This window comes from Pezoporus flaviventris, unplaced genomic scaffold (genome assembly GCF_033815535.1).
Source record: "Pezoporus flaviventris isolate CSIRO_AGI_PZ_B2104156 unplaced genomic scaffold, CSIRO_AGI_Pfla_v1 ptg000023l, whole genome shotgun sequence".
NCBI classification, from domain to species: Eukaryota; Metazoa; Chordata; class Aves; order Psittaciformes; family Psittacidae; genus Pezoporus; species Pezoporus flaviventris.
The window spans coordinates 12,597,702-12,621,384 of NW_026892571.1; the positions used below are offsets into that span (position 1 = coordinate 12,597,702).

General features: G+C 41.8%; 1 protein-coding gene across 13 annotated transcripts in view; it reads right to left on the reverse strand.

Annotated features, from left to right (window-relative positions):
- Positions 1-23,683, reverse strand: part of SGCD (sarcoglycan delta) — a 376,562-nt gene that overhangs the window by 24,186 nt on the left and 328,693 nt on the right. For all 13 annotated transcript variants that reach the window (XM_061456832.1, XM_061456830.1, XM_061456825.1 and 10 more), the window contains 2 exons: positions 22,813-22,932; positions 8,293-8,365 (listed from right to left, as the gene is read on the reverse strand). In XM_061456832.1, coding sequence (XP_061312816.1) covers positions 8,293-8,365; positions 22,813-22,932 — 193 coding nt within the window. The remainder of the gene's footprint in view (positions 1-8,292; positions 8,366-22,812; positions 22,933-23,683) is intronic.

Here is a 23,683-nt window from a genome sequence, read left to right on the forward strand (position 1 = left end):
TCAAAAGATAGGACCCCATTATGGTTATGGACACATTTCTCTCCTCTCTTTAACAGGGTTATGCAACAGCTATTGATTCCTTACTACAGTCTAAAGCACAATTAATGTACTTGTAAAAGTGTCTTTTTAATCACAGTGGACTTGTATAGCTCAAAGCACATCACTCAAACTAAATAATAAGTATTATTGCCTTGATACAGCCAAATCCTCTAGCATCAACAGATGGCAGTAGGAAACAAAACCCTGAGGAGCACCTCACTTGGGCAGGAAAGCATCTAAACAGTCCTTCCCTATTTTGTACCAGGTTAATGAGAAGTCCATGTTAGACAGTCAGCTTTAAGGAAGCTGGTTTGTAACTGCTGCTGTTTGGCACGCAAAGCCCCAGCTGTGGTTCCCATGCTGGGCTCTGCTCCCAGGCCATGTGTTAAGTTTCTTTCTTAAAAGTGCTGAGTAAGGCAAAGATTTTCATTTTGCCTGTTTTGTTCTTTACTTTGGGTTTTAGAAATGTGAGATACGCAGCAGGAGAGAAGTATAAAGGGAGAGGGAGAAATATTAAAGAAAAACATGTATTTTTTCTACCCAAAAGCAATAGTGCTCAGTGGATTACATCCTCTCATTTCTTTAAGATAAGTACAGTGTTCAAAGGAAAATCTCCTTCTCTCCTGAGCTATTCAGGCATTTTGAACATGATTACATCCTAAATATCACAGTATTTGCAAAGGATTTGGATCGCAGTGATAGGTAGGTAAGGTGCTTTCCTTGCCTCCTTTCTATTTACTTTTATATTTCATGCTCAATATCCTTGGTACAAATAGCTCTATCTCAAGTACAAATGTTATGATAAAAGAATAGGTTTTGAGCCTCTCACAGAGCATTACAAATGATGCATCCCAGTCCAATACGCCAACTGATTCGCGTTGCAGCATCTCCCAACTAACCCTACATGACATCAGCACTAGCCAGACTCTGCAGCAAGGCAGGTATGTCACCCAACTTGCACTAGAAACAAACTCTGGTTTGCCTGCCCTTCTCTCTGGATAGCTGTCTAATGATTGCTTTTAGGACAATATGGCTGCAGTTAATAACCTGCAGATCCTATACCCCCCAAAATGGTCCTTAGAACCTGCAGATCAGGTATTCCTCCCAGGACACAAGCAGCAAGTTATGTCACTCCGGAACATGGTAACCCTCCTCAATCATTATCAAAATGCAATGAAAGGCAACATTTTCTATAAACATTTGCATTCCAGAGGCTAAAGGGCATTTTCATCATTTTCTGAGGCCTTTCCAAAAATACCACCTCAGAGAGCTGAGTAACCTACCATACAGATACATCATGTAAGATGTGTCGCCACATCCTTTCAATCGGTGCATAGCCAATATTCTGTATTATCTGAATAACTAATTAGTTGCATAATTTATTTCCACAGGTGTCATTGCAAAATCTATCTGAGGAACATTGTTTGCACTTAAGAGAAGGACAGGCATTGTAATTAAGTATTAAGCCATTTCACCAGTGTGAGTCTGCCATGGAGTATGAAATGGCTGTAATTCACATTTTTAAGACCTCGCATTTATTAGCATCTATTTTCCACTCAAGGTTAGCAGTGTGCTGCACAGAGAGTTAAAAAAGGCAACAAAAAAAGCTCAGTTTTGTTATTCAAAAGGATATATGTACATGCCTGACTGTACAGATTGGTCACACTGATAGGGTTTCTCTCAAGTCCCAGAGGACTTCTGGCTCATACACCTTTGTGAATGGCACTCAAAGGTTAGATGAATGCTCTGATTACGGATTACGGAGCAAGAAACTGCTGTTGAAAGCTAATGACAATCCGGGGGCACAACACACCCATGCAGGATGCAGATCTTGTATACAAGAAAGATATTCAATCTGCGATAACAGTTAGATTGACGACTGATATCTCCCAGAAAGAGGCTTTGTTTGCATTAGGAAACTCCTACAGAATAAATGTAGAGAGAGAATAATGGAACCAGGCTGCTGTATTTTACTCAGTGCCCAGGAAAAGTTAAACTGTTCTCTGCAGCCACTGCTCCAATTGCAATTATGCTGTTCATATACATGCAGTCTTGTGTATCTGCCCACCAGCCACTGAATAAGAGGGGTATTTCCATTGTTGTCTATCCCTTATACCATTTGGCAGCAATTTCCTTTAGAAATCTGCCCTTTACTTCCCTATTCCTGGTCTTGTTTTCGCTTGAAGGGCCTCACAGCTCTGGTGGCATCTGCACTTCTTTCACCCACGTGTTCCCACAGCGCAGGAGACACAGGTGCATCTGGGAAGAGCCACGCACCCCACTGCAGGCTGCTCAGCCACCAACTCTAACTGCTTTGCCTCTTTTCCCTTGAGCCCATGTCATTTCTCTCTTTAGCAATATGCTCTGTTCAAAACACCTTCCTGCCCAGCCTGCTGTCACTGTCCACTAGCCTGCTCTGAAGAGGATCTGCCTGTCTATGGACAGATGCTATTTAGCAGCACTGTGAACAGGGCAGGGCCATGATTTATCCAGTCAGGATAAATCAGTAAAACTCTGTGAATGCCCATTTCCAAGGCATGTGCTTCCTGGGAATCCAAATCTAGGATTCCCCCTGCTGGAAACAGGGAAAGAAAGGGCACCAAGAGCTAAATCCTCCTCTTTCTGGTGCTGGGCATGAGAGAGATGAAGGCCGTTAAAGATAAAATGCAGGAAATGGAACAGCAACCTCCCTCACCCCTTTTTGCAACAGAAATACTTCAACAGATGGAAATCTCCAACAATCAACTGCCTCTTTAACTCCAAGCCTTGTATCCAGTGGTATAAATAGATCTTGATACGCTGTCTACAAGAAACCTTTAGAAAAACTGTCTCTGATTTGGAAGGACCGTGGTTTGCCTTCTCTAATAGCTGAACAGGCAGCAGCTTGGAGGGGATGTCAACAGGAGGAAAGGCCAAAGCAAAGTGGCTGTGAAATCAGTGTAAATTCTGCTCTGAGAAAGTTTCATCCAACACTGAGCATTTCAGGAAGCCTTAGCTGTCACGGGGAAACTGCTAGATCGGATGTGCTCTCCTAGAATAGAAAACGGAGAGATGAGGACCTCTGCCATTCAAAAGAAACTCACCAAAGTCCACTCACATTAGATTAAAGTTTAGAAACCAGGAACATGGTCTCTCATTTTAGTTGTACACTAATACATATGTGTGGAGATAGTCACATAAATCAAATCCATCTGTGTCACATGGAAATAGTTATATTTGTTACAACATGAAAGATAAAGCTCATCCCAAGGTACGTCTGTTGTCTTTTACAACGGTAGGACTACCAAAATTACTGGGATTGCACTGGTATAAAAGGAGAAAAAATTGCACCCTTTATGGCAAATCAATTGGAAAATAACACCAGCTAGATACAAGGCTACACTGGACATCTTCCCCTTGCTGACACCGCAAAGAAATCCTGAAGTGGTTTCTGTAAACTAAACAAGCTTCAGTATCACGCACTAGTCTTTATAAATTACTTCTATTTCTCACCAATTAGTTCCTCTTTCAGACCATTCATTTTTTGCATTTCCTTAAATTTTTGTTCTCTTAATCTTTATTAATGTAATGGACTTTAGACAGAAACATTATTTGTGTTCATACTTACGGAAAATGTCTCTGCTGCCTTGTGAAACACAGCTGAGAGAAACCTTAATTCGGTAAGAATTACTGTTTTGCAAAATGAGTATTGTTACATTAGCTGAGCACTGTATTTAAATTGCTTTTTGCTACAATAGGTCTCACTTGGACTATTTGGATAGCTCAATACTGTACATGGAAAGGTAGAATTGCCCTAATAAAATCAAGCTGCAAGTACATTTCATCTGCCATTTCGTACTTTCAGTGCTTCATAATTAACTTTGGTCAAAAATTACCCCTTCAAGCCCAAGGGATTAATTCTCCCTTAACTATATTTGTGCATTACAGGAAAAACAGTCATCCCTTGGTTTCCTGTCTTGGATGAGCAGCTTACTCCATTTTTAAACTACAATAATTGTGGATGAATTCCAGGTGTGTGCTTGCCCCTTATGGACTAAATTTCATGCTGTTTGATTTCCTTTTATCTAATTCTAGGAACAGAAATGCCCTAAGCCCAATTTCCATGCTCTGGTGCCCCCCCAGCATGACCTAGAAATCGGGCAGGTGCTTATGCTAGTTGTGAGCCCAGGGACCAGGATGGACAACACTACAACACAGCGCTCATCTGACACAGACTCTTCCAGCTTCTAACACTTAGCAGTTTAACATCATCCTCATATTTTTTCCTTATATTGGATAACCCACTTTTTAATCCCCTCCCCTCCCCTCAAATTATTTCCCTTCTTCCTTTCTCACTGGCTGGTTTACCCTTTATCCCTCACCTTGGAAGAGTGCTCATTTGTCAGGCAACTTCCATTAGTCTCCTTTGCACATATAAGCCTTTTGGAAGATAAACAGAAAAAGGCAGGTGATTCCTGCCAGTGTCAAGGAGAGGTTCTCAAGACAGGCTCTTGACAATTTACTTGGATGCCACTAAAATAATCCAGTGAGAAAAGGTCATCTTGAATTCAACTATTATACACAGGCAACCACATTACCATACGTCAAAGACACTAACCTGCATTAAAAAGAGTCAATGCAGATGAATACAAATATTTCAACATCCGAATCTCCCAAGTCAAATTTCAATCTCCCAAGCCCTCCGACTAAGCTATTTTGGGATGATATTGAATGGCAGTGTTAAACTTCACAAGAATTTGAAAATAATTTGAATGTGTTTGCTTTCCTTTTCCTGTTTTTGACCACTTTAGAACCCAACGAACAACTACCAAAACTTTCAGGAGTCTAAAATTATTTCAAATAAGTAAAAACATGCAAATGTTCACAGAAGTATAGCAGATAGTTTTTCAACCACCTCCAGTTCTAATGAGTCATTATTAAAGAACATTCTAGATTGCAAAGAAGAAATACAAATCATTAATAACACTCTGCACTAAGGACATTTAGGAGCTCTGGCTTTCTTGCTACAACTGATACTTAATAAGACGGGTTTAGGACACATGAGTCTGCAGCATATGAGAGATTCATGAGAAGACTCAACAGCAAAGTCCAGACCTGGCTCAAACAAGAACCAAACCAATTCCTGCAGCCTTGTGATGGGCTTAGCACATTACATGGGCTTACACACATTAGTAAGGAAAGGGTTACAGACATATTGCCACCTGAATTTTCCCCATCTAAACCACTGCATACACAAGCATTTTAAAAAGGGCACTCAGCAAAGGGACCACACACTGCGTATTCTCCAGGATGGTGTCCACCTTGCAGAGGAGGTGGTTACTGATAAATAAATTAGGCTGTATGAACTGAAGACCATTTGTCTGATAAACAGGGACAAGAAAGTCTGTTGAGATCGTGTGTGCTGTTGTTTGGAGAGTGAGACATGGGCATGACTGAATGCCTTTGGGAGATGGGAGGAAAAGAAGGACAGAAACAGAGATGACTGACACAATAGTGTACTGCCTATCTTGCAGGGGAAATCTGTCTGTCTGTTAAAGAGAGGAGAAAGGGAAAGAAGACATACAGATGGTCTGACTCCCAGTGGTGACAGGAGCAGTTGGTCTCCTCTCTTTCTGATACTGACAGTTGCTGTCACCTTATTTTGAAGTCTCCTAATGAAAAAAGTGGGAGTCAGTTTGATACTGAAAAGAGAATAAAGGATAAATCACAGACCTAACCATAACCATTTGGTCTAGGATGAGTGATGGAGGTTGGGGACATCTGACAACAGCCTACAATAGCTGAATGTGCACTTCCCCATCCTGAGAACTTCAGCCTGAGGAAAGAACATTTGTGCTATTTACTACAGAAATGGGGCTTTTAGAGTCAAGCATCTAATGAGTGCATGTTTACAATGCTGCTTTCCTAGCAATGTATGACAGCTCGGGACCCATATGCTACCTCATCCAGTCCCATTTCACCACAGCATCTTTTTAAAAAGGCCAAAAGGACACCTTTATGCACACATACTGCTATCAAAATAGGAAGGTACAAAAAAATGGCCCCCAAGAGTAAGATTATTTTCTCTATTAACTCTGCACTGCACCCAAAAGGCACCATTTTACCTAAGAAGCAGCCAGGGTTCCAGCATGTAGAGAGAGAGAGATGGATGGTTCTTGGTTTAGGGAGAAATAGAGCTTTTGCTCTTGGGAAATCTTGCTTTCCCTACACGGTGCTACCATTGGCTCTGTTCTTCTCAGGATGGTGGAAAAAAAACCATTTATTTCTGCCAAGATAAAATTTTCAGACGCACACAGAATATTTTAGGACCCCACGGGACATTTTGTCGAGGAAAATCTAATTCAATGATTTTCCCTTAAAAAAACTCAAACAAACCCCCAGATTTTGGCAGGATTCCTTTTTCACCCAGTCCACTAATTTCAAAGGAAGTCAGTTATCTAACAGCTCTCTGCATAAAACAAGTGAAATAACAACATGAAGTTAAAGCAGACCAAATGTCAGTGTTCAAGGCCAGGTTGGACAGAGACCTGGGCGCTATGGTCTAGTGCGAGGCATCCTTGCCTATGGCGGGGGGGTGGAACTAGATGACCTTAAGGTCCTTTCCAACCCTAACCGCTCTATGATTCTACGAAATATACGGAATCAACCCCTTGCATAGATGCCGCCATTAATTCATTTCAATTTCATTTAGTTTAATTCTCTTTGGAACAGAAGCATACTCAGTCAGATTAAGGACATTTCCATTCACATTTGTCCCCTCTAATACGACACTCTACACTTACTTGGATTAAATTCCCCTCCCGTGTTTAGAAAAGTCCTAAGTAACCACAATCTTGGACCTAAATCTTGCATCTCTTCTGCACTACTGAAAATGGGACCTGGTTTTGTAAGTTAATTAGATGTTATTGGATATTTTAACCATGATCTTGCTTTCTCTTTTTTGCCTTTTTTCCCCCACCGAATATGTCAGTAAACTTGGGCTGTGCCAGAAATCCTTTGTCACCTGAACCTCACCTACAAATCCATCCACCCACTGACTGCTTTGTTTCCTTGCTCTGCCCAGGGAAATGGGGGGGTACATGTGCTCTGCACCATGAACCCCTGACCTCCTGGAGCATGTCAGGCTGAGAAAAGATCCTGTTTCCTTTCTTAAGTATATCAAGATTGGGAAAACCACAAGGCAGGGACAAAGCCACTGCATGGAGAAAGGGGACAAGCTTTCATAACAAACTGAATCACACCACCACTGTAGCTGTTGTATGACATAGGATCCCACGAGAGCAAAACTGGGAAGAATTAAGAGTGTTTTGAGAGAAACTGGAAGATAGACCCAAGGGAAGGCACACAGGGTGTTCCTCATCTTCCACAGTAGGCCATAACTATCTCCATATCAGAGCAGAGAGAGTTAATGACAGGTCCTCTCCCATCTCGGTGCACCCGCACCTCGTGCTGTCTGAAGATTGCTTCACTCCCAGCAGTTCCCAGGAAAGGAGAGTTTGCAACCTAAGACCTAAGGACAAGACATCCTTCTGGAGACTTTTTTCACTTTTTCTCTCTCTTTCTCTAAGGAACGATAATTACTGCATCAATGGCAAATCCTGACAGTCCTCTTGGTCAGAAGATACCAAGAGATGTGGTTGCTAACTTATTAGGCAATATGATTAGTCTTTGTCAGGGACCAGTCATTCAAACTAACCCGTAGTGCCACATGTGTGGCTTGGTTTTAAATAAATATAATGCTCAGCATTAGCCTGAGGTTCCCAGGAGCCGTGCTGTTTATTCCCTCTTGATGCATTGCTGTCAGCAAGTGGCATTGCTGCCAGTGTCAGCAGTTACATGCATACATACCCATACCCAGTGTAGGTCAGGGAGCGTTTGCATTTCTGCAAGACAGATAATGCTGGAGAGCATTATCCTTTTCCCTGCTGCTGCTCCCCATGATTCAGCATGGACTCCAGTGCCTCCCTGCACAACCAGGAGAAGATTTCTCTATTTGCTTTTCAAACGATCATCCCAGGGTACACAGGGCAGGTTATAGAGGATAAATGATGCTCTCATCACCCATGACTGCCTTTAGCTCGGTCACATTACATGTAAGGATGACAGGTCCCTTCTCTTCTATGGCATCCTCTCGGTGATGCCTTCCAAAGTCAACCCCAAGCTCTTATGTAAAAGCAGAAATGATGCCCAGCAGTATGCACAACTCAAACAAGGCTCCACTGAGTAACCATTAAACCATATTCCAAAATTTACCTTAGTTCCTTGAAGGGGTCTGCCCTGACATTGGGAGTTTCTATAGATTTAGGGAACACTGTGCCTTCTGCTCCTGAAATCACAAAACAAAACAGAAGACAAATTGTAAACATTATAAGCTGTTATCAGGGGAGTGATTGTCAAATCATACCTAGGTGCAATTTAACCCATCGCCTGATCCCATTTCTTGCTTGCACACATCCCTTCTGTCCCCAGGAAAAGCCAGACCTTGATCATCTGAAATTGGTTGCCTTGATTACAACTGGGATTTGCCTGTAAACTGCACTTCTGGCTGTAAAGACACCAGCATGCACCCCCACTGTGGGAAGTGTTTGCCAACCCAACTGATGCAGGGAACTTGGAAAAGATACCCCCCTGGTAACCAGGCATCTAATCCAGCTACATCACCCATTAATGAACCTGGATGCATGTCATGACATTGTTTCTTTTGCTGGGCTCAGAGATACTCAAAGGAGAAACCAAATTTTGGCTTAATCACTGCAAACGTATCTCTGGTCGGGCTGTGCTCCTGCCTGGGGAAAAGGAGGGAGGTGTCCACCTGATGAAACACAGCACAGGCAGACAGCAGACTCTGCTCTAGTCCCAGCCTGGCTAACGGTTTGATGTGTGACCCAGAAGTCATTTAACTTCTGCTCATTTTCCCCATCTCCTGGCGATGCTGGGGAAGGTAGCACTATCCTCATTTGCTGACTGTTTAGATCACGAGCTGTAAACTGCAAGGTAATATGAACAGCTTTCCTCGGTTTCAGGCCACTGCAATCCTCTTCTGTGGCCACCTGCATAGCCCAAGTTGGGCCACTGCACCCAGCCACCCCTGCACTGGTCCATATTCTGTGACTGAGCCATCCTGTGTCTCTCTAGAAAGAGATGCTCTTTATGTCATTATTTTAAGCCAAATGTATCACATGCCAGCCTCTGGCAAGCCTTTCTACTAATTCTTCTAATTAAAAAATGTGTATCTAATCAGAATTGGTCTCACTTTCAGCCACTAAATCTTCATGTGGCATGCAACTGGCCATGCACGACCAGACTCGTCACCTTCTGTAGGTAGGTATCTGCTGATGGTGACCCAACCACCCCAACCATCTCTGATTCTCTGAGAAGTCAGGGCTTTCTGAATCATTCACTGTGAAGCAGATTTCCTGGACTTCTCACTGCTCTCTTCTGAACCCATTCCTCTTTTTAAATACTCTGCTGGGACACAGTAGTCCCCAGGTGCTGTCACAGATGCTCTGTGCTGCAGAACGTCAAATTCTCACTCCCACTGAAACTTGCAATTAAAACACAGCTAAGAATGGTATTGTCTGACACACAGCAGTGCACCAGAAATTGATGTTCGTGTTCTCTAATACATAGCTGCCTACCCAGTGAGCAAGTATGACCTCTATTCTTAAATTCAGACCTGTGGTTGTGCGTTCAGATGCATTGCGAACAGTTAGATATTCATTATCTGGAGTCATCACAGCAATTTCAGCGTCAGCGTGCAAACTACACCAGTGGCTTTTTTTTTCTTTCCTTTCTTTTTTCAGTAAAGCCATTGGTGCAAACTACAGATCCCGTTAAGACTGTTTACATATATTCTTTGACATGTCTCTTTACACATGCTATTATAATTGTTATCTATGTGCAGTCTGGAAGTCACCGCTACAGAATAAAAGATCTAAGTTGATACAAAACATGTTAATACAACATCCTTCTACAATTTCTCCTAGAAAAGAAAACCACTTGTGGCTTCAATAAGACCACGCTTTCATTGCACTGAAATAAATTAACTAAGCTGTCCCACTGTGTTAAAGAAAAAAAATCAGAATCACAACAAGAACGCCAACGTTTATTAAAAAAAAAACCAACTCCTTTCTAACCTACAGAAAAAACCCCGAGCAATCTCAAAGATAATAACAGCAGCCTAAAGTTTCAAGCTTTAAACTTGGGAATTGAAATTGATCCTATGGCACAATACAGATATTTAGCTCTTAACTTTAAGCTTTCATTGCTACAAGTTGTCAAAAGCAGCTGTAGCTTGCCAGCCATGAAGGTTATTACTATCAGATCTGTTCTCTCTCAACAGTTTCCAAATGATTTAAGTCTCTGCTTATCCACACAATTGTTTGCCTATTAGCTCTGCAATGAAACTTAGCAAAAGTTACAGCCTGCACATATCTGTGGAACAAAACAATGATTTTCGAGGGGAGGAGGATGAGTAAGTGCACACAGGGAGGTGCACATAGATATTCTTGTACCCCTTCCACCTGTATTGCTTAAATGGTGACTTTATGCTGGTAACTTTGATTCACTTTTACACACCTTCAGTCAGCTACCTAAGTTATGAGAAGCCCCAAATAAGAACCTGCATGTACCAGAAATACCTGCAGAATAAGGGGAACTTTAGCATATTTCCAGTGACTTGGGTTTTCTAGGCTTTTCTTATTTCATTCAAATGCAGGAAGCAACTTTAGAAACAAAGACAGAGAAGACTCCAACGTGATCATTTCAGGAAGGCTGAAAATAAGAACATCTATTCCTTTCCTCCATCTCCTTGTTTTTCTTTCCCTATACACTGTTCGTAAACCCTCTTTTCCTTGTCTCCTTTATTCCCAGATCCATGAAAGAGTCCCTTATGTGCTGAGAACTGGAGATTTCCAAATCCTTTTGTTTCTCTCCTTTGATACGAATTAGAAGTGAACACTACCTGCCCTGATAAGGCTTCCTGCCTTGACAATATCATTACTTATTATTCTGTTTAAGAGCACAAAATCTCCCAAAGGGCCACTTGTCCCTGTCACTGAGTAGGACATCAACCACTCAGGGCTGAGGAGATGCTGATGGGCCAGGACTGAGACATCCCTCCCTTGACTCTGGCTGTCAGCAGCTGCGGGACTCCTTGAGCTGGCTGTGTCATCCAGCCACTGGAGACACACTGATAAGCTTTCCCCACCTCACCTAATTATCCTTTTAATTGGCCCCATTTCTGTACCAACGGGATAACAGATTAACTAAATGCTCTGGAGAAGTTTTTCCTTTGGTTTCAGCCTGCTGCCTGATTTCACTGGATGCTTGTTCTGCTTCGGACTGTGAGAACCACTGAATTACCATCCTCTTTTTGTGCTACTGTTAAAGACCTTGAATGTGTCCACTCCCACCAGCCCTCTCTCTTCTACAGTAAAGAGTCTCAGTCTCTGCCTGGGTAATTGGCAGCTCCCACAGTGCCTCCCAAGGGAAACTGCCTTGGACAAACTCAACTACATTGGACATCTGTATCAAAGTGTGGCTCTGGGCCACTATGGAAGTCCCAAGCTAGGCTGCGATAGGATCATTGTTGGATGGCGTTGAAAGTGAAGGCATTAGGCCAGGGGAAGTGGTTTTACTAAAGGCTTTGGCAAACAAGAAGAAAAGTTTGAGGGAAATGTGCTGTGGACACTGAACCGGGCTATTATGGCTCTGCAGAGAACTGGGACACCATGGAGAAACAAATGTTTGACCTCAGGGAGCGGAAGAAGAGAGAGAGGGTAGGATTTAAAAATATGAAGTCCAAGGTCATTTGCTCAGAAAGTGGTGAAAATTTCTGCTCTTTGTTGGATGCTTCCAGGATGGGAACATCCCTGGAGAAAAGCTGAGTGCTACTCATGATTCATGGCAGCAGGACAGGGCCAAAGGGAAGGCAAACACGACATTAAGCTGAAAGGCAAGAGGCAAGTCTAACAGGAACATGAAACAAATCACATCGTTTCAGGAATCGTGAGTGAATCCTTACGTAGCCCCAACTCGTTCCCAGTGAGGGAAGCATACAGAGACGAAATACCCTCATGGCTGCATGAACTGCACTGTTCAAGAATACAATCTCCCTTCCCAATCAAAACTACTATATCCCTCTTATCCCTTTAGTGAGTATAAAGCAAATGCAAATTAAATTTATTATTGTACAACACAGCTTCTGCTTCCTGAATTATCCGTTATTAAAACATTTTCTATCTACCCTGAAAAATACATAAGACAAGATTTCTATTTCATTGCAAAGTACTGAAAACATTTTTCTTCATCTTATGAGACTTTCTGCTCTGCTAAGGGTGACTTATTTGCAAACAGCTGAAGACAGTTAGGAGGAAACAATCATATAATTTGTATTTAAGCACACTAAACTGTACATTCCTAGGCAATAAATTATTCTTTCTCACAGCATTGTATCAGAGTGACTTGTATTAAAAGCCATCCCTACTGATTTCCTCTTCTGACACTGTGTAATTTACCACCGATAAATGTTCATAAACAGTTTGACTGAAAAATCCATAAAGCCATTTCAGCTTTATTTTAAGTTCCATTTAATGTCCCTCAAAAATGATTTCATCAATGTGTTTCCATTAGCTAGTTCTCTGCCCAATAACTTAATTCCACACAATCAGTCACGAACTTATAAAGCATATGACAGGATCTTCCTAAAGTGTTTTGAATCACCATAAAGATTCACTCAGAGTGTTTGGGTTTTTTTTTCCCTTCTAGTGCATAAGGAGCGGGGACACAAATGTCAAAGACCCCTATATGTGTTCACTTCATACAATAACAAAAATCAAGAGTCATATGGCCAGGGAACATTTACAGTTCACTTACAGGGTTTGAGGATATTTTTATGTTTGTTTGCTTTTTTTTCTTCTTTCATTTGAGACTCACACGAAAGGCTCTATGAGAACAGGTCTGCCAAATCAGAATTTGCATTTCGTTTGACTCTAGTGGTTTCTTAGAAGTTTATTGTCACATCCAGGAGCTTGGCTGTGGTGTGGATCACTGCAAGTGAGCTGTTGGAGCAAGACCCAGCTTCTGATCTCCTCTCAGCTTCCTCTTTCCATTCTGCACCTGTCATAGGAGCCTCCATTGCCACTGCCCTGTTGCATCTTCTCAACAGCCCCAGCTCCTGCACAGGATGACACTGTCCTTCCTTCCTGCAGAACATTTGCCATGAGCAATCTGGCCTCACTGTTTCCAACATGGAAGCAACATAAAAAGTCAGTGGGCTGAGCTTTGGGCAATCGTACTCTATGACATGAATCCAAGACATAGCTTAAAAAAAGGTGGGGTTTTATCCCAGTTTCACATTGAAACAAACCAGAAGCATCGTGTTCTGTATGTGCACGTTGGTCTGCCAATGTCCTGCTGAAGAATGTCTTTTAAACCATTACCTTCCTTCATCCAAATGTGCATTTGTTTGATCAATCTCATGAGCTTTGTGAGAAGGAGAGATTACTAACACCCCACCAGGGCAAAGGCTGGTGTGAGCTCAGCCCTCCCAACTCCATAGGGAAGAGAGAAGTTACAAATGCCCCAAGAAGTGAGCAAAGTTCAGCTGAAATGTGCATCTTCTTTAACAGCAACAAATCCAAACAGAGGAAAGAGGGTATCAACAGTTTAGCCTTCCAAGCTGCCTCTTGCTCCCCCTGTGTGCTGCAAAAGAACCTGATCTGCATAACACTGCCCTAGCACCTTTCCTGGTGCAAAGGCAAGGGCCAGTCCAGCTCTCTCTGGCCAGAACTGGGCTCCAGCTATTGTGGCAAGATAATGATCACAGGCTGCTCCCTCTATATGAAACTTGCTGTAGGCTTCTACTCCCATCAGCTGTAAAGAAGAGAAGAAGAGCTCAAATGCAATGCAATGAGAGGTATTTTTAGAGTAATGATTGATGCTCCCGTGCTATCAAGGGTAGGTGGCAATCAGCTGAGCAGCACTTGGGGGTGAACAAAATCCAAAGGAGAGAAATCAGGTTTCCGCTCAGGTGCAGATGTACCTGGTTAGATATTCCTCACTTTCCTTTTCCTTTTCTTTCTAGACAACACATTTCTTTCCCACTCTTTGTATTCTTTTAGTAATAATTTCTTACCCACACTACACCTGTAGTGTTGTATATCCTTGCTTTAGAATGAAATTGAGTTCTCAGAGCCCTGTGACAAACTTTGTGATTGATTTGGCTTAAGTGTATCTTCTCTTTAGCACTCTGCCTTCATGTAGTACTGCGCAAATGAGGGAAGAAGAAGGATTTGATACAATTTTTCTTCTAGCTAAAGTCAAGAGGCAATGTACAGTGTGTTGGTGATCTCCATAAACTACCCCCATTCCCACTATTGATCAGGACACATTCAGCAATTTGTCCATGAAAACACCTGTCTGATGAGCTTCTCTCCTCTGTAGGTCTCATCAGGGTAATATGTGAGATCCTTAAAAAGGTGTCTGTGCAAACAGATGCCCAGGAAGTAAATCCAATACAATATAGGTAGGAATGATTTGTGCCCGCTTCTTTTAATTCCTGGTTTTAAAAGCCTTTTTCACCCTTAATTTATGTTTTTAAATGGATGAACATAGTAATTGCCATTGCTCCCCTTGAATCCCATCAAATCTGAAATCAATAAGAGCTCCATTTCAGGGCCCAACAATAATAGCCTGGCTGGGTTAAGCCAGTGCATTGAACAAAAGCCATAAAGCTTCATTCATGTTTCTTTCTGCGATACTATAAAAATACCTCACTGCAAAGGTCTGTCTATCTGCCCACCTCACTGTCAAAGAGCTGGGGAGTTGTTCTTTTAAGGGCAATCTATGTAATGAAACCACATGTATCATGAACAAAGGTGTTTATAATAAGAATGTCTTGTGATTTATTTAGACTGCCTTAGATGTTGGTCTTGGCACCATATTCACATGGGGAGTGAGTCAACCCATAGGCCTGGTACCGGGCTATTGCTGAGTTAGGCTGGACGGGAACTCCTTATGACTCCAACCAGCTCTCCTGGAGGGAGAAGAAGCAATTACCTGGCTCTAGTCCCAAGAAATAAATGGAGCCTGGTTTTAAGCTAAAAAACTTGCAAACAAAAAGGTGAGCTGTAAGCCCTGAGATCAAAATGTGGGTCATTACTGATATATGTGTCTATAGACATATATGTGTCTACTCCAGTAGTTGAATGTCTGAGAAATAGAAAGAGAATAACAGAAAAGAGCAGAAGGGCTTGCAGCCAAACTGAGAAAAGACATACAAAGAAAAGTTGCTACAACTTATGCTGACCTCTAGATATTTCCTTCTTGACTAGATGTGGGGCCTTTCAACACTTCTGCAGCTCAACAACAGCAATATCATCACTGCATTCCTTTGAAGCTCTTTGTGGCGTTCTTGTGCAAAGATGCAAAGAAACTCAGGAGAGCACCTGAAGTAGGAATACACAGTGGAAATTTATCAAGGAGAATATTATGTGAGCTTTAAACCGATCAGGTTGTGAAGGCTGGGGAACGCACTCAGGAAATAAAATATAAATCTGCCACACTTTAAATCTGATTTCAGTGTTTGGTAAGTGTACAGTATGTTTCCTTCATAATCCTTGTGACATTTAATCAATATTAATCTGATCGTGGACGATTCTTCTTTTTCCTTAAACAGGATTAAGGTAACACAATCTGAACACACATTTCAGCCCAGACTCAAAGCCTATACACTTTACATAAATGCTATCCCTTTTTGCCTGGAATGTACTTTGAAGTAAAAGCAAGCGCAAGGAAAACTCAGTATATCTCCCTCCAACACACACTGCTCTCTCCATCAAAAGACAAGTTTACAATCTGGGTGAGTGGATTTTGAAAAAGGAGGGCAATGTTAGTGGAATTTGTCATTAAAAGGAATGGACAACAGTCTACACCTATTGCCCTCAAGGCAGCAAAGCAATCAGAAGTAATCATTCAAAAATTGTATGTTTGCTCAAAATCTGATCATTTTAATTTCTTCCCTTATAGAATGGGAGAAAAACTCTATTTGGAAGAAACCATCCAAAAATCCCATCCCAGCCTCTGGGAAAAAAAAAGAAAACAAACCCTGAAACCACTCAATTCATCCAAATATTTTTTTTTTTAATCTATAGTTTTAAGTTTTTTTATCACTGCTGATTACAGATCAAGTCACTTTTTGACATCTGACTTTTACACTGATATTGCAATAACACAATTCCTAACTGAGAACAAGACACAATATTCTTATGGATTTAATCACTGATAGAAAACATATTCTACTCCCTAATTTTGCTAAACACAATTTTTCCCACCATCACACCTCTGCAATGAGTGCAAAGAAATCTGATGAAACTCCCTGCTGTGACTGAATGCTACAGACAGCCGAGGCTGTTCCATTCTTGCTAGTGCCAGCGCTAATACTTGGTATCTTCATTTGTCAGCTTAATTTCCCTACTTTCCTCGTTTTATTCTACGCTCCTTTTCTGCAGGACCAGTGACTACATGACAGCTTGTCAATTGCTCTGGGACTGCGTTAGTGTGACTGCTTAATCACCTACAGGGAGTGCACAGTGAATATTCGTAGCTGCTTCCCAAAGAAGTTCATACACCTTCAGCAAAAGGTCAAATGCCTGTCCAAGCCTTGTGAGCAGCAGTTGTGGCATGCTCTTTTCTCTTGCCAGGAGCACAGAAGGAAGCTCTAAAGCAAATGCTACCTCCTGGTGCCTTTGAAGCAGGCTGAGCAAGCAGGAGTTCATTTGCAACTGGATGAAGTGGGAAAGGCCTCTGTCCCCAGGCTGATGGTACAGTGTTTGCTTCCAGAAGCACAGCAAGATACTCCACATCCCAAGGAAGTACCATGGCTGCACATCGTCAGCACTGAGCCATCTCTGAGCCAAAGGCAACTTCCCTTCCAATGCCTCTGTAAATGAAAAGGATTGTAGTACGAAAAGGTTTCAATTTGCCAAGAAACGTGTCTTGTAGCATCATTTCTCCATTGAAAAAGCTACTCACAGACACATTTTCAGCAAACCAAACCAAATCCACAATACAAAGACTCAAGCTTGGCATTTACCCTCAGGCGTAAAATGGCAGCAGACTCAATGGCAAGGCCAGAAAGCTCCATTTCCTCTCTGGATCAAGCCTGATTTCAACACTTGGCTACAAACGGTGTTCCCTCTGCCACAAACAAATCAGTAAAATGCCATTTTGAAATCATAATGGCTGCTGTAAAGGGCAACTGTGCATGTGCTGACCCATAAATAATCGTTTCTGAAGAAGGGTGCATGCAGCAAAAATCAGTGGTGATTCCTGGAAACTGTTAAATTTCTAGCTCACATCATCCTCTGGAATGAGCTGTGCCAGTCAAACATCTTTGTGGATTATTTTAATGAAATACAACTACTCTCGCACTCATAAAAGTCACTCTGCTGTAAACATTGCAGCAAACATAAGCTAGAAAGCACATGCCAAGAGGCTACTAAAATTGTAATACTGAGGAAATGTGAACAGAGTCCTTTAGCCAGGCTGGCACTGCAGCCACAGCTCTGCAGGGCTCCTCCCAGATCAAGCGAATACAAGGCTATCTGAAAATGTTTATAGATGTGAAGCTTTAGAAACAGCTGGGCCAATGTACACAGACATATTAGTTCAGCACATCCATATTAAATGGTGTTCCCCTCTTGCCTGAAATGAAGGACATTGCAAATGCATTTACAACCCTTCCATGGTAATGAAACCCAGCACTTTGAATTCTGCAAATACAGAGCAGGTTACTCTCTCTGCCCCCAGTAACAGAAAACCCCAACGCAAACCCATTTAAAAGAGCTTTCCATGAGACAATCATGCAGTCATCTCATTGACTTGGGCTTATATCATTGCTTTTATCATTGGTGTTCCTCCACTAAAACCTCTCCAGCCCTTAATATACCGCTCATAAATAAAATGTTGGAAATGTGCCTTGGAATTAATTACTCCAAACTTACTAATAAATCTGCAATAACATTTCAACATCTAACTCCTCTGTTCAAGTGCATTCCCAGGCACCTGGAGAGAAACTAGAACAAGAAATGCTCCCAAACCAGACTAACATTCCTGGAAGTCTAACCTGTGGTCAGCATTTGCATGCTCCGCATGATTCATTGCCCAGATGGAACATACTAAAGTGAAAAAAAGCTACGAGGTAGAAATAGAGCTACTGGCTAATTACCTGAAGAGAGAGCATGCAATGCGTTGGCGAGATCAAAGGTACGTTCTGGCCAGCCATAGTGCTGGGGAGGAGTGCAATGTGTGGAGGATGGGTCACACACGTCCTGCAGAGAAGCTCCTGCAGTCTTTATACTGGGGAGACGAAAGGCATCCTACCCCACACTAAATACAGCTATTTTAGTGAAGAGTTTGACACAGGGAAAGGCTTTAGCCAAATTTTTATCATTAGGCTGTAGTAGAAAAAAAGTGGTATAAATGTCTAAAGTGAGAGGCACATTTTCAAGGACCCACAGCTGAAGCAATCTCTGCATTCTTCTATGACAGAAAAGGGACCTTGTGGGTTTTATGATTAATCCTAGCCTCATTGCAAAGCAAAATGGTAATCTCAAGAATGGCTAAAAAGCGTGGTTGATTTGTAACGCGACAGCATTCAGCCCATGCAATCCTACCTCCCACACAAACCTTCCTCCACCACGCAAAGCCAGGGACTGTGAAAGCTTGTTAAGCTGCAGGAATGCGTCTTTTGCGTTTTTATCTCAGCTCACTGCAATGCCTTGGATTCCCATCAATGCTCAGCCTTAAAAACCAAAATATTGGTTAAATCCATCATAAATATTAAACACCAGAGTGTACTGGCAAGTGTCCCTGAAAACAAACTTCAGAAAATAAGCTCCAAAAAAGATGTCAAGGCCCTTGGGGGAACTGACACCCCCATGTCATCAGATGTTGTCTTATAAGGCTAAATTAAGCATCTGACCACAGTTTAATTTCTGTAAAAACTCATGCTAATTTAAATTGCTTTAGATTTAATTAAAAACGCTTTACTATAGAGATAATATTGTAACTCTGTTAATTAGTATCAAGTGGCATCTAGAGGGCATATTTAAAAACTAATCTGGAGAATAAATAGAGCTAATTAGCAGTCGGAATAATGCTTTATGATTGTCTTTTGTTTATAGATGCTATAATGTTCAATATGTTATTAAATGAAAATGGTAATTAATAGATATCAAAGTTATTTGTTAATGCTCTTTTAACTAAAGAGCATTTCTCACACACTATTTTTCAGATGCTCTGAACACGTTTCATTTCTGAAGGGAGGGAGGAGGCAGGAAGGGGAACAGCTGTATGATGCACCACATATGAATTCAATTAGGACCAGCTCTTTCACCTCCTGCAATGCACACCCAATGTGTTTATGAGCCCACAGGGGCCATCCAGCAAGGCATTAGCTTGTATCTGTGTGGTGTTTACCAAAATGCACGGCTGACCATGGCAACGGCCACTGCAGCGGTTTGCACTTCACCCCACGCTCACCACCATGTGCAGCACCATGGTGCTGTTTAGCAGGCAGAGGAGTGACAGATTTCCTTTTCAAAATCTAAGCCTTGTGAAACCAGAGTTGTGGTTCTGAGGAATGAGACCGGCTCTGAGATTTGCTGTAGTATCTTTTAAAAGACCATGAGGTGCTCAGATATTGCAGGAATGGAGCTTGTAAAAGCAAGGGGCATTATCAGTGAGAATGTGCCACCACAAGAGTGGAGGAGACTGGCAGATAAGATTGAAGAAAAAGGGCAGACCAGATGTGGTATAAGGCTCAGTTTCTACGTGACTTTTTGCAGGCAAACATGAGCTTCTTCTGAGTCATCTGTACGAATGCAGATGCTGGGCCTCTGGCTGGCTCTGGGCAAGGCAGAGGGAATTCATGCTTGTGTCTGGAAAAGGTTATGTAGACTGTCATCAGAGTTGACCACGGCCAAAGGGCTCAGAGGGCTGCCCTGTCCTCAAACAGAAGTTCCCGTTATCCTCCAAGCTCTCCTATGATGACAGGTTTAACTGGATTCACTAAATCAAATAAAATCATTGACGTACTCTAAATTACATCATGCGTGAAAAGCAGAAGGGACCAACTCTGTCTTTCTGTGTCCTTTACTCATTATAAACAGGACTAACTCCCCACAATTAAAATAAAAAGTGTTTTCATTTGGTAATCTGCACTACTCATGCTGTGCATTTTTTTGAAGCACCATCAAATGCAGCACATGTCCTACTTGTACAGGTTTTATCCATAACTGTGCATTCCTCTCTTTTTTAATGCCTTGCTAATGCTGAAAAATCCCTTGGCTCCCCAGAGCAGAGTCCATTTCAAAAAAGGAAAGCACCTCTTTCCTCATGACTGTGCTTCCTCATTTACTGTGTAAAACTAACTTTCGGAATCAACTTTGAAGAGTGCACAAAGAAAAAAGTAATTATCATTAACACGATTAAAAGCCAGCCACGACCCCAGTAACTGCTGCTCTAACCTTTGTGAGATGACGTTCATGCCAGACTGCAGACATCACTTCCTTCTGTAACAAGTATGTGTTCAGCAATAACAAGTTGAGACTATTTACATAGCACAGATAGGTGTCAGCAGACACATACCAACAGCACCTGAGATGCCGACCACTGGAGAAATGGTCAAAGGAATTTGTGTAGTACAAGTTGGACCAGCCTCAAGTGCAGACAAAAACACTGGAAGAAATATGAACATATGGTGTAACACTTCCCAGCATGGCAAACAGCCATGGCAAACACTTTTGGAGATAAAATTAGATTGGGGAAGCAAAGCTGGAGAAAACCAAAGCCAAGAATGAACTCTGAAAGCATTTCAGCTCAAGGTCATCAGAACACTCGCCATGCAACACCACCAGTAGTATCATTCTACTTTTTTCTTTTCTGATAGGTCTGCATAGGCCTAATAAACCCCCCAGAAACACTCAGTTGCAGACAAAAATGAAAATGAACTACAGTGGTCAGCAGTAGTCTTGATGATGTTTATTCTGGAGACTAAAAAAAGGCAGAAACTCAAAATAACTAAATAAAAATAATTGCTGGTTTCTTCAAAGGACAAAGTAAATTAAAAGCAATATTTTTGTAAGTATGTAAAAAGGAGAACTTGTAACTTGTAAGGAAACGTTTCTGTGCCTTTTTGAAGAACCAGTGATATAAATCTCTCTCATTTTAAGGTCTGCAAGAAAACATTTAGAAACTGTTGCTTTCTAACTTCATCTCTCCTGCACAAAGACTGCCGAGGTAATCAGCTCTGAAGGGTGAACAAACTTTTCAAAGTTTTTAGCTAAAAATGGTACTGCTAATTTTGTGAAGATCAACGTTTATCCTATAAAACTCACCTAAGTTGTATAGCTGGTGACTAAACTAGTTCAGCATGTAACAACAGCAGCCAGCAAAGAGCTACCCCTGGCCTGTCCTCAAACAGGAACCATCTAGAATAGCAAGACATCAGGTAACAAAAACCACTAAGGGCAGGACACAAAGCCCCATTTCTGATGGTTAGACTCTGAGGTGCTAATTTTAAGCTCCTTCACATTACACACCATATACTAGTAATACGCTATACAATACGTAGAAATAATAATAATTAAAGCCACTATGTATCATTCTAAGCTCCTTCACTGATCTTTCTCCTTTTAGGAGCTTACTAAAGATGCATCCAAATCAAGCCATTAGAAAACCAGCACCAGTGCATCCACAGGGATCAGTGGCACTGCTATGTGGCTAACTGCTTAGCAGTACTGAGCTACCCAGTCTGGTCCTACATGATAATTCACAAACAAATCTCAGACTAAGCAAAGAGCACAGATCGAACTGGAGAGCAAGAGAATTCAAGTTTCTGAGAAGGAATTTCATTAACTATCAAATACACTTAAAATTTTACAATTATCGTAACTGTTTATTTTCTCTAATTACAAATAAAAGTCCAAGCAAACAATAAACAACCCCCATACCCCAAACTGTGTCCCCATTTTTGTTAGGAACGACAGATGTAAAGCCTATCAGGAAGGACAGCAGGGGAGGCAGATCCTGCACAGGCAGGATTGCTCCAGATGCCCTGTCTGTCTCAAAAGTCAGATGGGGAAACGGTGGCATTGGCAAGGTTGGACTCTCCTTCCATGCACAGGACACTTAACCCTACCAACAGCATAGCTGAAAATGGCTCAGAGATGCACAACATGCTCTTCCATGTGGCTAAGTAAGAACAGCTAACATAAAGGCCATCAAACTCTTCAGAAAATTAACACTGGGTCCTAATTCATGTTGACTTTTTCCCAGCAGGTTCCTGCTTTGTGTTTGCTTTAGAATGAAAGAGGAGCTGGTAAAATGGTAATCAAAACCACGAAGCCTGAGGTTTCCCTACACACAGTGACTGTAGACATAGAAGCCTCCTTAGAATGATTCCTCACTGTCCCTCATCACAAGACATAAAGTTCATCAGTTTTCAAAGATGCTTTTAAATCTACTTCACTAAGCCAAACAAACCACTTCCAGGGTAGGGTTTTTTTTTGGAGGGGAAATAACACATTGTGAAAGTTAAGAAACCTCTCAGACAAACTCCTGGCCATTATCTGCCTGGGGAAGATTCAAAGCAATAAAGACAGCCATAGGCTTTATCTCCAAAAGAAGCATGAAGGAAAGTCAGGCAAAACCATACTAGAATTTGAAGAGGTGCATATTAAAAGACTGATTTAGTGAAAAATATTTTACCTAAAACTCTCAATCTCTCTGCTCCAACCACCACTTCGTTGTCATCTGCAGAAAACAGCAATTTTCCAGAGAGGGTTTTCACCTCAAATTTTTGGCTGTGTGCTTCCACTGCTTGGGGACCTAGAGGGAAGAAGCACAACCTTTTAGTGAAAAGTGTAAGAAAATTACATAGTAGCTTCGTACATTTAATAAACCCATCTGCTGAGATTGTCCTAATAGCCCTGCAGAAACAAACTGCACCTGACACATCAAACGGGGAGGTCCATGCTTTTCAGAGGGTGACATCTCATTAGGAAAGGGCACCATTTTCTACCCAAATAACGACCTCTCAACTTTTTCTACTTATGTTTTTGTTAATGTTCATGTTTGTCATAAAATCACCATTAAACTTGGGATAGCTATGAAATTCTTACAAAAAGGCAGATCCACATGTGAAATGGCAATGAATATACTCAGCCACGCTTTGAAACCACTGGTGCAGCTCTAAGACACATCAGGAGTTCTTGAGTCCATTTTGCTTGGATTGATGCTGTGGAGTAAAAGACTCCTGGTTTCCTGCCTGTTAAATATACCTGGACTTGAATGGTATCAGCGTCATGCACAGTCCAATATAAAAGAAACCAAACCAAACCCCACCACAGAAGCAAATGTTTTTCTTTTAGACCATTTGAACCAACTGCAGGCCAAGATGAACGGCAGCCTCCCATGTTTCATAGTTTTTAGATCAGTTAAACTTTCCTTCATTGCTCTTACTTCAATTCTGCTGCCTCTCCTGCAGGCTGCTGCGCACCGCAGTGCTGGAGAGCCTCTGGCAATGTGTTCTGTTGGGGAGCCTGATAAACATCAGCTGCCTGAATAGCAATTCTGTGGA